Source organism: Colius striatus, chromosome 1 (assembly GCF_028858725.1).
Source record: "Colius striatus isolate bColStr4 chromosome 1, bColStr4.1.hap1, whole genome shotgun sequence".
NCBI classification, from domain to species: Eukaryota; Metazoa; Chordata; class Aves; order Coliiformes; family Coliidae; genus Colius; species Colius striatus.
The window spans coordinates 192,929,330-192,943,880 of record NC_084759.1 but is presented as its reverse complement, the minus strand read 5'-3'; the positions used below and the strand labels follow the sequence as shown (position 1 = coordinate 192,943,880).

Sequence of the window (14,551 nt, the reverse complement as noted above, 5' to 3'; positions counted from 1 at the left end):
CGGCGGCCCGGCCCGCGGGTGGGGCGGGGCCGCGCTCACGTGACCGCTGCGCGCGCGTGGGGGCGGGGCCGCTGACGCGGCGGGGCCGGCGCGGTGCCGTGTCCCGGCGGGCGCTCTGCGGCCGGCCCCGCACCGCCCCGGCGGCGCCTTCGCCGCCTGGCAGCCCGAGCTCCGCTGCCTGCGGCCGCTGGCGGGGCCCCGCTGCGAAGGGCCGGCTCGGGGGCAGAGTCCGGAGCGGTGGAAGGCTGAGGCATTGGCATTTGGGGGCAGCCTGGCCTGGGACGGCGCCGCCCCGGGGCCCACAGAACGTTCTGACGCTCCTTGCAGCGGCCTGGCCCGCTGGTGAAGGTTGGTGCGGAGCTCCGGGCGTGAGCAGGGAGGTACCCGGAGGATGCTTCGCCACTCCAGTGCCCTGTCCCCCTCCCCTCCTGTAGTCTCCTCCTTTTCTCTCTTAAAGAAGCGCCACTGGGTCATCAGCCGTCTGCGGTATTGCTTTCGTGCTGCAAACAGAGTGGTGCTTTTTCTTGCTCTTTATTCACGTCTTCCTCAGCTGCGACTTCATCTCCCAGTTTGTTCTTCCTGGTGCTGTCTGTTGCTTCTCCAACTTTGGCTCATTACCACCGTTTTCTCTTTCCGTTGTCTGTTTAATAAGGTTTTTCACCAAGTCTTGTGGCAGATAAAGTACAAGTGTATACATTTATTTTTTAAATGCTCTTTTGAAAGTGGTATTAAAAGATCGAATTAAACTAGCCACATACTCGTCGTTGTTGCTTTTTTCTGTTGTATTGTACGTGATCCTTTCCAACACCTACCATTCTATGATCATCACCTCAGTTTTGGGGCTGAGTTTCTCTGGGTGCTGCCAAATGTGTGTGGATCAGCACGTGCCTCTTCTGTTATAACATGTGGGTTCTCTTAAAAATATTTAAGAGATGCTTTTAATTTACAAATCATTGCAAGACTGGAGAAGGTAGTTTTCCAGTACTACATCAGTCTTCAGTTGATGTCTCTGAAACAGCCTAAACTGTACGGAAAGACAAAGTGAAGCGTTATTTTCCTTTTTATTTAACACAAAGATTTTTCCAATGTCTGTCATTGTTTTATGTATTATATATATATATATTGAACTAGTTATAATAAAATTCATGTTTTTGAGGAAGGAGAAGATTGTCAGGTATATTTCTGTTCTGTAATTAATGTGTGATAAAACACCGGTACGATGTGTAAACAAGGTTTTATCACAGCTAAGAGTTTAGCAAACTGTCTCACTGATATAAGACATTCAGTAAATATACTGTTCGGAGTTTCAGTTGAACTGCCCAGCTGTTCATGAAGTTTTGTGCCTCAGTAGATGAATAGTTGCTTGTACCGTCTTAACAACGACTAATTAGAAATTGTACCATCAGTATTGCAGAGAAAGAGAAGATGGCAACCATTGGTGTTAGGAAGCAAGAAGTTCCTAGAGATCTGGATCATTGTGATATTCCATACTATGTTTCTGAATTTGTGGAAAGAGAAGTTGGAAGTGACTACAGTTGTCTGAGCAAGCTGGACAACCTTATTGATAAGCTGTCTGAAAATAAAAAGCAGTTAGAAGAACAAGTAAGCATCTGCCCTTTTTTCGTCTTCTGATTTTGCTGTGTTACTGATAAAGTATATGTGACTAAATTAAAGCAATGTGTTAATATCTCAAACAGTGCTACCCTATGTAGTGCAGTGTTTTTACGTCATCTTGATACTTCTCTGTGAATGTAGGTGCTTACGGTTTCATCAGAAGTCCCTAAAAAAATTCAGAATGCCTTAAAGAATGCAGAGGATTCTAAAAAGTCTCTGAGTCGGCTTTTAGAGGAGGAAACTCTTCTGTCTGATGCAATCAGTAGCCATTTACTGAAAGCTCAGCCATGGATGGAGGATCTTGATGTACTGATTGGTCAAGTGGAAGAGATTGAACGACACCTGGCCTATCTTAAATGGATTTCACAAATAGAAGAGTTAAGGTAAAGCTTGGGTACTACGTTTTATGTTCTGAGACTGGTAACCTGCTTTGTCCCATTATTAAAATATCTGAGATCTGAGAGTTTTCTTTTTTCAATAAACAAATGATTCTTTTGTGTAACCTTTAATGAATTTTTGGCCTTGACCTTTCTTGTATTTTGCAGTGATAGCATTCAACAATACCTCATGACCAACAATGTTCCAGAGGCAGCCAGCACTCTAGCATTCATGGCAGAACTGGATATTAAACTTCAGGAGTCATCTTGTTCTCATCTTCTTGCTTTTGTGAGATCCACTGTTAAATTCTGGCATCAAATCCTTAAGGATAAGCTGTCAAGGTAAGGGCCGTACTGTCACTCCCTGGCCTTTGTGTTGTCCTGCCCATTTGCACTGCGGTGCTTGTTTTGCTTTGCAGTGACTTTGAAGAGGTACTGGCCCAGCTCCACTGGCCATTTGTGGGACCACCACAGTCTCAGGCCTTTGGCCTTGCTGCTCCAGCTGGTGCTTCTGATGTGTACAGCAATTTGGAGATGTTGTTTTGTCAGCTTCTGAAATTGCAAACCTCATATCCTTTTAAATTGTCGTGGTGTGCTTTAGTAAGAATGATACATGTCAGAGATGGTGTTCTCAAAGAGAATTAACTTGTTTTTCTCCTTAAAGGCATAAAATAATTTCAATTTATATTACTCTATCTTAATGATAGAATCTATGTTTTTGTTTAGAAAATGTCAGGTGCCAGAGTTGTGTTTTTGGCAGGAACAACATTGTAAGTCCAAGTCAAAGGAGTTAATGATCTTGCAGTAACTGACAACTCAGGTTTCATCAGGATCTGGCTTCAGTGACACTGCAACATGTTAATAAAATATGGTGATGTATATTCTGTTTTACACAGTTAATGCTTATCTTTTCATAGCTTTATTTGAAATCAGCCTGTCATTTTAATATGTCCCATCCCAGAAGGAGGAGAGGGGAAGCTAAAGATACCCATCTCAGAAGGAGACTTTGCAAAAAAGCGGGATTTTCTTTGTGCAGTGATAGTAATCTGCCTTTGAGTGTAATCAGAGGCACTGATGCTCATGCTGTTCTCTTTTTTTTTTTTTGCATGAATTAAATAAAACACAATGAAGCAACTTTAAAAATTTTATTTATTTAATCCTGCAGTGGGAAGACACAAGGCCATTCTACACCACCCTGAGTTGGAAACAATTTTGGTCTGACAGACTGGTCACTTAAATCAATTGAAAATTTCCCATGAAAACGGGAAATAATGTGTTGCATTTTTTAATCTCATGAGTGTTTTATATTTCTTTAACAAATATGAATAAGCCTGTCTCTCGGACAGCCCCTGTGTTTGGTACTGCTAATGATGGGTTTCTGTGTTCTTTTTTTTTAATGATGTGAATTTCCTAAATCAAACTGACTCAAGTGTCTGGTATTGTCATTGAACAAGTAATCCTTAGCAGCTTGACTTGTAGTAAATGTTATATAAACTATTTTGATTGTGCTTAGTATTTGAGGAATTGTATTGATTGCATAATACTGCCTTCAGACAGTGAGGCAGAACTAAGAAGTTCTCATTTTTATTAACCCATTCTACTGAAATGATGATGTTGGGAGAACTCGACACTTAAATTTATCCTTGACTGTCAACTTAGAGATGAACTGTTAACTAAACCTAAACAATTGCCAGAAAAGTACTCTTTACCGCCATCGCCACCCATTATCCTTCCAATACAGATCATGCTGAATCCTCTTCAGAAGAGATTCAAGTATCATTTCACTGGAAATAAGCAAACCAATGTTTTAAACAAGGTATGAGAGAAAGCAGTTTGATTATTTTTTGTTTTTTAAGCAACAGATGGGTTGCTGTATTTAAATTGTGCAGCTTGAACACTTTCTGAAATTAAGATTCTTCAAAACTGTGTGGTTCTGGTGGGCAGAGATCAAGATAGTGCTTGAGACCGTTCAGGGTCAAGCATTTTTTGTGGGTCAGGCAATATGTCTCCCTTGCACAGATCCGTTAGGGAGTGTTACTGCAATCTTAGATTCACTCCCGTAATTGTAGCAGCTTTGACTAGTTTCCTCCGTCTCCTTGGAAATGGTTTTTCACTGTTCCTTATTGCTGGAGCTTAAAGGCAGCACCAAGCTGTGACTTCAGCTTTTGTACTGTCTTTAGCCACCTTCATGCCAACTGCAAATGTTGGGTTCTGCTGTTAATACAGAAAATGTGATTTGTCTTAAGGCATTGTTAAATGGTGAGTTTTCTCATCAAGAGATGTCCAGTTTACCAGTTAGAAGCTGGCTCACTTTTTATATGAATTCTCTTCCAAGATTGAGGATTTTTATCTGAGAATATTGGGACAGATTCCAAAGCATTAATGCTGCTGAAATGTGGCTGCAGCAGGGTTTGAGAGCTCCTCTGTCCCAGTTCAGTTGCACAAGACTCTGCACTTGTGTTGACAGTCCTGGACAAACAGAAATCCATTTGCACTCTTGACAGTTGCTACTACAGTGCCTTTTTAAACAATGTTACATGTTAGTGGGGAAGAGATGTGAGGGAAATAATTTCATAAGCAAACGGGAAAATTATATTTGAGGTGAAATTTGTGAACAATAGGTGAACAACTATTTTTCTAAAAAACTTGAGATGTTTACAGATAGTCTAGTGTCAGATTTGAAAGATATTCAGAGTCTTGCTCCAGTTAGGGTTGGGTTTTTTGTTTTGCTTCAGGCTTTGTTTGAGTTGCATTTTTTGGTGGGTTTTTTCACTAACAACTTGGGTAATGGAATGAAGAAAATACCCACATACAGTGAGCTTGGCAAATTGGGGAGAGAGTGCAAAAAAAAAAGGGAAATGAAAGTTAATCCAGAAATGAGAAAGAGACACACAGCATGGAACATGTGAATGCAGTTCAACCACTATTATGAATATCAAAGCTAAGTAAAACACAGTTCAAGAAGGACAGGAAGCTGCCGGAGAGAGTCAGTGCAGGGCCACAAAGATGATGGAGTGGAGCATCTCCTTTATGATGAAAGGCTGAGGGAGCTGGGGCTCTTCAGCTTGGAGGAGACTGAGGGGTGACCTCATCAATGTTTACAAATATATAAAGGGTAGGTGTCAGAAGGATGGAGCCAGGCTCTTCTCAATGATATCCAGTAATAGGACAAGGGGCAATGGGTACAAGCTGGAACATAAGAGGTTCCAGAGAAATACAAGGAAGAATTTCTTCAGTGATGCTGATAGAGCGCTGGAACAGGCTGCCCAGATGGGTTGTGGAGTCTTCTTCTCTAGAGACATTCAAAACCCATCTGGATGAGTTCCTGTGAGACCTACTCTAGGTGGTCCTGCTCTGGCAGGGGTTTGGACTAGATGATCTTTCGAGGTCCCTTTCAGCCCTTGAGATTCTGTGAAAAACTTGTGAAACTGAGATCAATGGAAAGCAGGAGAACAAATGTGGTTTGGATGCATTTAATATTTTCTTTTCTTTTTAAAATAAGCCTGAGTGGTATTTAACACAAGTACTTATGTGGATTGGAAATCATGCCAAGTTCCTTGATGACAAAATCCAGCCAATACTGGACAAGGCAGGCTCTTCGGTGAATGCTGGGGTAAGCACTGTCATGGGTTCAGAGATGTGAATAAGTGAGTCAACTTCTGATAGATACTTGCACAAGCTCACTTCCACTGATTTCAGTGTGTGGTGAGACTTAACTCAGTCTAGTAGCAGTTTCTTTGGCACATGTCAATGCTTCCTATCTGACATTTTATTAACCTTTTTCTTTCAAAAGCTTGAATTCTCTCGTGCTCTAGTAATGCTGATTCTGGAGAAGCTGGCTGCTGATATTCCATGCCTGTTGTATGATGATACGCTCTTCTGTCACCTTGTGGATGAGGTACTTCTATTTGAGAGAGAGTTATACAGCGTTCATGGTTATCTCAGCAGCTTACCCAGTTGCATGCATATTCTGTCAGAAGAATCCTGCTTCCAAAGGTGGCTGACAGTGGAAAAAAAATGTAAGACTTCCAGTGGATTTTGTTGGCCTTTGTATTGCATGGTCAGAAAGAAATCATATGTATACTTGACACGAACAGCCTTCTCAAAGAGGATAGGTCACTTGGACAGGGCTACTCATAAATACACATTTTTTTTAATACTCTGTAATAATTTTGGCTAAAAACTGGTTAGTCTCTAATAATGCTTCTGTAATTTGTAGGATTCTAGGCCCTAAGCTGTATTGAATCCATTAGGCTTGTTTTTAGACAAATGTTTTATTTATGTGTGTGTAGACAAGGGTGGGCTTGAAATTGAAATGGGGGAAGGGTATTAACTTTTGAGAAATTAAGAGGAAGTATATTGGAAAGGAGCAAGCCAACTATTTAACCCCAAAACAACCAACCAAAAAATCACTCAATTAACTCTGACACAGTCAACAACGTGGCAGATGCAGATATATTGAAGCTGGTTTTGTGGGAAGCAGTCAGCATGAAAATGTAAAATGTAACTTAAAAGAGTGAAGACTTTTAGGTTCATATTATTTTAGAGGAGTTCTTGTTGTTTTTTTCTTTTTTCTAATTAAAAACTCAACAGTTCACAAGTTCTGTGCATTTCAGTTGCTCTCCAGAAAATGGACTCTATGCTTTCCTCAGAGGCTGCGTGGATATCACAATACAAAGATATCAGCGATGTAGATGAGATGAAAGTCCCAGACTGTGCTGAAACTTTTATGACTCTGTTGTTAGTTATAACAGGTAATTACTAATCTGTCAGCATTGCTCTTGTTTGTAATGAATAGTAAGAAACCCCACAGCTAACAGATTTCTTTACTAAATAAATAATTGATCCACTGTCAGCAGTACCTGCCAAATAATGTTGGAAAGTTGTGATGTTTGCAGTTGCTTTCCTGTGCATTTTGTATTTTGGACAGTAACTAAAGTCTGAATAATTGTAAGCTAGTGAGATGTTTACAAAATAATGATTAAATCATTTGGGTATTTAGCATATTAAAATTTGTTCATACTTGAGAGAATATAATTTGTTACAATGCAGTAATAAAAAAAATCCTAGTATTCCTTTGGAATCTGTGATGATTCAGAAGCTATTAAGTAATGTCTGCTTTCTTGGAACAGAAAATAAGAGCCAGGTCAGTTTTTCGGGAGACACTTGATTGCATTTTCAATGGCTTGATCTCACTCCATGTGAGTGTGCTTTGGGGGCCACGCTGGATGGTGTGGTATCATCACAAGCTGCTGTATTAGAAAGTATTAGAATGCAAAATTGCACTCAGGAGGGGGAAGAATGTCCTTTCTCTGCATGTTTGGCTTTTGCATTGAGTGGTTTCCCTGAAGCCATTAAAGTATGTCAGCTGTTGTAAGTACTACATGATGTTCTCCCAGGCGTAGGGCTGTGTAGTAAGACGACTGTAATGTTTCTTTTTTAAAAGCTTTTCTTCGGTGTTGGAAAAACCTCAAAACATTTTATTAATGTCTTTCCAGACAGGTATAAGAATCTTCCAACAGCTTCTAGAAAACTACAGTTCCTGGGCCTGCAGAAGGAATTAGTTGACGATTTCAGGATACGATTAACTCAAGTAATGAAGGAAGAGACCAGAGCTTCCTTGGGCTTCCGATACTGCGCCATCCTTAATGCTGTTAACTATATAGCAACAGTGTTGGCAGACTGGGCTGACAATGTAGTAAGTAATTATTGTACTTAAAAAAAACCACAACCCCACAAATTAACCCCAAACCTCCCAGAAAACTGAGAAAAGACTTTGGATGTTTGTTTCGTAACATTTACTTTCTTTTTGGTACTGTTTATTTAAGTGTATTCAAAAGAATTAATTACTGAAAAAATAGAATGAGATGTAAACTGAGTTAATCCAAGATGTATAAATAACAACTGATTATTGTTTGAGATCTAAGATATATGGATTATAAACTTTCTAGGGAAATGCAAAGAGGATGCCTGAAGGATGAAATAATCTGAACAGATAAAAAAGCTGTCTTCTTTACATGGTTTGTATTGTAAAAACATAGGTAGTTCATTGTGGGGGCCTCTGAGGCAATATTGAGAGCATTGATGCTGCAGTGCCTGCGGTCGCCTGTGCAGGATGCTTGAACTGCCCCCATGGCAGGTTAGCTCAAATGTTTCCAGCATGGCTATCCACATTGCAACACAGTTTTAGTGTTGCTCAGAAAAGCCACTGGCTGATAACTGGGAATTGGGCATAAATTCTTCTGCTCTCTAAGAGCCTACATGGTGTCATGGCTATTCTGCAGCATTTTGGCTTTTCTGTGGTTATTGGTACAAAAGGTAAAAAAAAAAAGTGTTGCACAGAAAGTGTGTAAAATAGGTATTGTGTGTGAGATGGGCAGCTTCCAAATTCTTTCTGTCTTCTGTGGCTGTGGCAGAGAATAATCTCGATGCGCAGCCTTCTTCTTGTATAGCTGCATCTAACTAAGCATCTTGATCTGCTTAACAGCAGAACCAAGTTGTCACTACTGACACATTAAACTTGATCCATTTTCTTGGTGTTGTCAATCCAGCAAATTAATGAAAGGTTATTTATAAAACAAATTACAACTTAGAATTCTAGTTTGCTTTTGCAAACATTAAGAAGGTCAGAATCAGATATTTTTAAAACATTCTGCTGTGAATCTTAAAGTGTCTTTTTAGGTAATGGGAATAGATGTAGAGAAATACTGTCTGCTGTTGTATCTGAAACCTGTATCAGTTCCATCAGTGTTTTGTTTTTCAGTAAATTAGGACCGTTGGGAAAGGCAAGAAAGTATTTTTTAAACGGTAACATTTTCAGTTTATAAATGCACCAGGAGAGTGTCTTCCAGAGCCTTGCCTGGTAAAGTACCAATGGAGTGTTCAAATGGTAAGGGGAATTTTTGTAGTATTCATACCTGGTTTTGTTTCTCTAGTTCTTCTTGCAGCTACAGCAGGCTGAACTGGAGGCTTGTGCAGAGAGTAATGCTGTCAGTAAACTGCAGCTGGGGCAGCTGGCTTCCATGGAGAGCTCTGTCTTTGATGAAATGATTAACCTTCTGGAACGCCTGAAACACGACATGCTGACTCGCCAAGTAGATCATGTCTTCAGAGAGGTCAAGGATGCTGCAAAGCTGTACAAAAAAGAGAGGTGATTCTGTCTGTTAACCTTCTTCTCATATAGCAGCATCATTTCCTGTTAAAAATACGGAGGTAAATAAAGGCAGAAATAACTGACAGGGAAAAATATTTTCCTGAACAGTAGTGGGGCAGGGTTGGAAAATTCTCTTGCACAACACTTAATTCAAGACTATTTTAAATCTGTTTTCTGAGGTAGTTCCACAATTGGTGGGCCCCGTTATCTTAAAAACCGTAGGAATGAGTCCTGAAGCACTCTAGTTTGGACAAGAATTATTTTCTTCAGAGTGGTACTAAAGAGTTAATACAGAATGGCCTGTAATGACTGTTCTGTCTTCACAGACTCACGGGGCTTCTTGAGTGATTGCTCCTGAGTAGAAGAAAGGAATACAACAACTCAAGGATTTTCTAGATTAGAGGGGTTTCCTTGAACAGCATGTTCAGAGATTTTTGACTAAAGCATGAGTTTAATATTAAATGAAATTTAAACATAGCATTAGACGATGATTGCTTTTAGATTTGAAATGGGAAGGAGAACTTGCTCTGAACCGTTGTAAATGGAAAAGATTTATTTCAAGGATAATTTTAACTTCAGTTGTTGTAGTATGAATAATTTCTTTATAATGACTTCAGTGCAATCATTTCTTTCAGGTGGTTGTCTTTACCATCTCAAGCAGAGCAAGCAGTAATGTCCTTGTCAAGCACGGCTTGCCCAATGCTGCTGACCATCAGAGACCGCTTGCTGCAACTAGAACAGCAGCTCTGCCACTCGCTGTTCAAAGTCTTCTGGCAAATGCTTGCAGAAAAAGTGGATACCTACATCTATCAAGAGGTGGGTATCAGCAATGTGTGATCTGTGCAGTTCAGTGTGGGTGTCCATGACTGGCTTAAACAACAGATGCACCTCTCTGTGTTTGCAGATAATCATGGCAAATCATTTCAATGAAGGAGGAGCAGCACAGCTCCACTTTGATATGAATAGAAATCTCTTCCCTTTATTTTCACACTACTGCAAGAGGCCAGAAAACTACTTCAAGCAGTGAGTAGATGTCAAACTTCTGTCATTATCTCAGAAGTGATTGTTCAGCTGAATACACACATTCTACACATCATGTGTTCAGGAGTGCTCTGTGCAGTCACGATATCCAGAGAAATTAACTTACAGGAGGAATACAAGTAGCACAGACTTCCAAAACTGGGGCCAAAGAAAATACTCAAAGATAGAGTTAAACAAGAATACACTTTATTGTTAGAAGAAAGGCAGCTTTAAACTATGTTCCCACTCAGAATTGCCTTGCATAGCAGTCTAGTTGTTTTCGCTGATGAGAAGAAACTACTTTCTTCGATTAAGTCTTTTTTCAATTGCACACAGTCTTCTAAGGAGTCCAGTGCTAAGCTAGGCTAATTGGGGCAGAAAGCTTAATATTTTGAAGTCAATACAGAGCATGGCATTCAGTCTTGAACACTTGAAGTCAAAGATTACATATTGGCATTTTTTAATTACTCATGTAGCATCTTCAGGTTTAAGGGTTTTTTTAATAAAGGTAATTGATCTTTATAAATGTTTATAAAGGGAGTTTTTTATCTTTATAAAAGGTAATTGATATCTTTGTGGTATCGATTGTGCCCAGTGTAAGAAGACACAGATGCACAAAGGAACTGTAAAAAAATAATGCGTGCTGGTTATCTGTCCTATTTAAACTAGAATCAGTGTGACAAAGGCAGGGTATCTCTTTGCTCCCTAGGGACATTAATGAGGGAAAATGTTTAGATTCTAGAAATGATCTCTCCAACCATGTTCTTTAAAATACCTTAAGAAGTTCCTAATTATCTTAGGGGAAAATGTAGTTAGGGAAAGCTGGACAGATTAAGTGGTAAACTCCACTCTCTGTTTTTAATTCTGGTGGAAGAAGTAAAGAAGCAAAAGCCATGCTGACGCAAAATACTGGTGCTGATGAAATACACGGACGTGATGGGAAAAGCTGAGGCTGTAAGACCAAGTGTACTGTTTGCCTTGGTCTAAGCACTGCTTGCCAGTTCAATACTTATGATCCTTTCCAGAAGTTGAAGAAGGCTTTTTGTTAGTCACTGTGTGCACAAAACACAGTGGATCTTGTGGGTGCTTCTAGTACTAATCCGTGTCCCTCTTCCTTGTAGCATAAAAGAAGCCTGCATTATCCTCAACCTGAATGTGGGCTCTGCCTTGCTGCTGAAGGACGTGCTGCAGTCGGCCTCAGAGAAGGAGGCATTAGCACCAAACCAGCCATCTGCAACAGCAGCACTCAATGAACTGGGAGTTTATAAATTAGCTCAAAAGGATGTTGAAATTCTTCTCAATTTACGAGCTAGTTGGCCAAATACTGGAAAATAAAGACTTCTTCAGAAATGATTAGTAACTTGGTCTAGATTAGGTGTTTCCAACAGAAGCAAAGCAAATGTGTTGTAATAGGCTTAGGTTATTTTTCCAATAGTGTACCCTGAAGAACTGCTTTACTCTCATCTTATGCCTTACTCTATACATTAAAACAAAAATTCAGAATGCTTCTGACTTGGTTCTGAACTGCACACATTTTCCCCAGCCCCCATCAACTGCCTGGAGAAGCTAAACCAGTCATCTCTAATGAAGATGTCATCCCTGTCAGTGTTCTGTGTTGTAACATCAGTGGAAGGCAGAGTGTGCTTACAGGGGGAAGACACCCACATACAGTAGGGACAGCTCTTCCCCTAAACACAGGGGCTTTACATCTCTACATCCTGGGTCAGGGATGTTCTGTATTAACAGGTGTGAACACACACCACGGAAGGAAGGAATGTGTCACTCAGTATGAATAAACACAACAGGTTTTTTTCTTTGCTGTACCAGAGTTTGTCCTAATTTCTTTAAAAGTTTCTCCTCAAATACTATAAGTTTCAAAAGGGCACGTGACCTGACACTGGCACCTTTCTTCAGCTGTGGACATTTGTCATAACTGGAAGCTGGTCTTTCCTTTAAAAAAAAAAAAAAGCCAAGTGCCTAACCCTGCCAGAAAACAAAACCAACTTAAGAAACAGCTCCCATCCTAAAGTTCATTTGATTCAGTGATAATGAGCCCCATATGGTACAGTAAGCTACAGACTGAAAGGAGAAACTCTTGCAGTTGCGTAGAAGAGTTCTCTGCTCTTTTTTTAACCATTTAGTGTGTTAAGCAATTCTCAAATGCTACTCGTCCAGTGTCTTCAACACATTCTTGTCCTTTTTCCTTTTCAGCTGATTGCTCAAACAGGGCAGGGAAACAATAAAAAGCCAGTACTGCTTAAACTCAGCTACCACAGCTGACAAACCAGAATTGAGCAAGAGGACTATTTTTAATAGCAAATCACTGCTCAAACTAATACACAGCCCAGCTCTCCATCATCTTTTTCTTCCTAAAACAGAAGAGAATTCTAGTTAGATAACAGTGAGGATAATTAAGGACTGCAACCATTACAAAAAAAAAGCCCCTAGAACTGTACCTGGACCATGAGAAATTATTCTAACAGAGCTTGTTGCACCCGTGGCTGTGTTACTGCCTTGGGCAAAGATGACAATACTGTTGCACAGTTTGAGATCCATATTTGAGCCCCTGGGCTACTGAATGGCCAGCTGTCTGACCTGAGGGGTGGGTGGGTAACCTGAGAGGTCTGTGTGGAACAGATCCTGGAACTGAGATGGTGGAAGAAAACTCCCAAGTTTGGGTCAGGTTACAGCAAGCAGTAACAGACCTTTGTGATGCCAAGGTGTTAAGCTTAAACTAGCAAGTCCTTTAATTATACAGTTTTGTAAATGAAAACTAAATCTCAGTAAAATAGTTCCTGTGCATATCCTCCCCACACACAAACTCCTCCCCCTCTTTCAATTAAACTTACACTTCTTCCTTGAATATGTCCAGTGTGATATTCTCATCGTCTCCAAGCTGCAGACCTTCAGTGCTCAGTCCCAAAGTTTTAAGAGCTGAAGTTAAGGAAAGAGAATTTCCTATGCAAGTCATTGAAAGAGTAATTCAATATCTTAAAGTGGCCGAGACACAGTAAAAGGTGAACATCATATGTAACTTTAAAATATGCAACTTTTTTGCCTTTCCAGGTTCCAGGGGGCTGGACTATATGAGCTTTCGAGGTCCCTTCCAACCCTTAAGATTCTGTGGTTCTGTAGTAGGTACTGGCAGGTATGTGGGCAGTTTTAAAGCGTAAACACCCGTAGCTTTGAAACCATTTAAATAAGGCTGTGCAAACACACAGCTGAGGCTGAGCTGCTCTGCGGGGAGACGCACCTTCTCTGTGCTGCGCTGGCGTGATGTGGCCTTGCCCGACCACATCCAGGAGGCTGAACATGGCCGCCAGGTTGGTCTCGTCCATCAGGTTCGGGTACTCCCCCTCGGCTCGTTTTCCCGCCTTCACCCTTTCCAGCGCCTCGATCAGGAACTCGCGCGGTCGTTCTGCAACCGAGCGAAACCTCAGCGGGCGCCCGGGGGCCACGACGTCCCGCCCCTCCCTCCCCGCCCCGCTTTCCGCAGCCGCCCGAGCCGAGGCGCGGTGCGGGCCCCCGCCGCCGCCCGCCGTGGCGCACCGGGGCGGTGGTAGAGCAGCAGCTCTGCGAGGCGCTGGAACAGCTGCGGGACGCGGTGGTGCCGCAGGTAGTCGCGGCTCCGCTGCTCGCCCGCCGCCATGCCGCGTTGCCGGGAGACGGCGCGCGCCGGCCGTTACCCCCGCCCCGCCGCCAGCCCGCGTGAGGCGGCGCCGGCCCCGAGGGGACGCCCCGGCCCCGGGGCTCGGGCTCGGAGCCGGCGGGGAGCGCCCGCGCTCAGCTCGGGGCGGCAGCCGAAGGGCGCCGGGTCCTCAGAGACTTCGCGGCAAGAAACGAGCTCTCCTGGATGGCACCGCCGCAGCGCTGCGACAGAAAATCCGGCCCAGCGACCAGCTTGTACCGCTGAGGCGTTAACTCGGCGCCAAAGCGACTTACACAGAATCGTGTCTCACATTCTCGCAAAGTCTTCTCCACGTCAGCCGCGTTGCCGTTACGCGGTCATGCGGTCTCAACACCTCTTGCCTCTTCCCTTCCCTCTCTCTCCTTCCTTGCTCAGGGGTCCTGGGGAGTCCCAGGAACGCGAGCGGAGGCCATAAGGCTCAGATGTCAGTTCGTGGGATATGGCCCTATGGGCTCTGGTAAGTAAAATCCGTGATTAGCAACTCAGAGTGGGAAAGGTTACGTTTAAAAATCATTATTGAGGCTTGCAGCATAACCTGTGCAAACAGAAACATCAGAGAACCTTCTTATTTTACTGCCCCCTGTGAGTAAGACAATGAAGTGTCCCACTAAAACACCAAAACAACACAACAAAAATGCAAGCAAATCTACAAAGACATAACCATCTGCCATCAATTAAATACAGACAATGATAACTGAG

At 42.1% G+C, this 14,551-nt stretch overlaps 2 protein-coding genes across 4 annotated transcripts; one reads left to right on the top strand and one right to left on the bottom strand.

The window, feature by feature from the left end:
- The first annotated feature begins 111 nt into the window (after positions 1-111).
- RINT1 (RAD50 interactor 1) lies at positions 112-11,987 on the top strand. Of its 3 annotated transcripts, none has more exons than XM_062018974.1 (14): positions 112-348; positions 1,407-1,602; positions 1,756-1,997; positions 2,160-2,333; positions 2,411-2,560; positions 3,666-3,807; positions 5,494-5,604; positions 5,785-6,010; positions 6,608-6,745; positions 7,490-7,689; positions 8,927-9,141; positions 9,780-9,960; positions 10,049-10,167; positions 11,286-11,987. In XM_062018974.1, exons 2-14 carry the CDS (start codon positions 1,426-1,428, stop codon positions 11,497-11,499), a joined length of 2,289 nt encoding a protein of 762 aa, XP_061874958.1. In that variant the 5' UTR covers positions 112-348; positions 1,407-1,425; the 3' UTR covers positions 11,500-11,987. The 3 variants fall into 3 exon arrangements, with proteins under 3 accessions (XP_061874958.1, XP_061874942.1, XP_061874949.1); XM_062018958.1 differs by having other exon boundaries at positions 2,411-2,561; positions 3,652-3,807; XM_062018965.1 differs by having other exon boundaries at positions 112-380; positions 2,411-2,561; positions 3,652-3,807.
- A 150-nt stretch (positions 11,988-12,137) lies between these two features.
- Positions 12,138-13,813, bottom strand: EFCAB10 (EF-hand calcium binding domain 10). Its single transcript, XM_062018985.1, has 4 exons — positions 13,714-13,813; positions 13,418-13,582; positions 13,014-13,098; positions 12,138-12,533 (listed from the first exon to the last, which is right to left on the bottom strand). Exons 1-4 carry the CDS (start codon positions 13,811-13,813, stop codon positions 12,497-12,499), a joined length of 387 nt encoding a protein of 128 aa, XP_061874969.1. The 3' UTR covers positions 12,138-12,496.
- Between the last annotated feature and the right edge of the window lie 738 nt (positions 13,814-14,551).

Coding starts and splice junctions, on each gene's coding strand:
- EFCAB10 (XM_062018985.1), bottom strand. CDS start 13,813: ATGGCGGCGGGCGAGCAGCGGAGCCGCGACTACCTGCGGCACCACCGC. Junction 13,099..13,417: donor GCCAGCGCAGCACAGAGAAG/GTGCGTCTCCCC, acceptor CCTTAACTTCAG/CTCTTAAAACTTTGGGACTG. Junction 12,534..13,013: donor GACATATTCAAGGAAGAAGT/GTAAGTTTAATT, acceptor CTTCTGTTTTAG/GAAGAAAAAGATGATGGAGA.
- RINT1 (XM_062018958.1), top strand. CDS start 1,426: ATGGCAACCATTGGTGTTAGGAAGCAAGAAGTTCCTAGAGATCTGGAT. Junction 6,011..6,607: donor GCTGACAGTGGAAAAAAAAT/GTAAGACTTCCA, acceptor TGTGCATTTCAG/TTGCTCTCCAGAAAATGGAC. Junction 9,142..9,779: donor AAGCTGTACAAAAAAGAGAG/GTGATTCTGTCT, acceptor CATTTCTTTCAG/GTGGTTGTCTTTACCATCTC.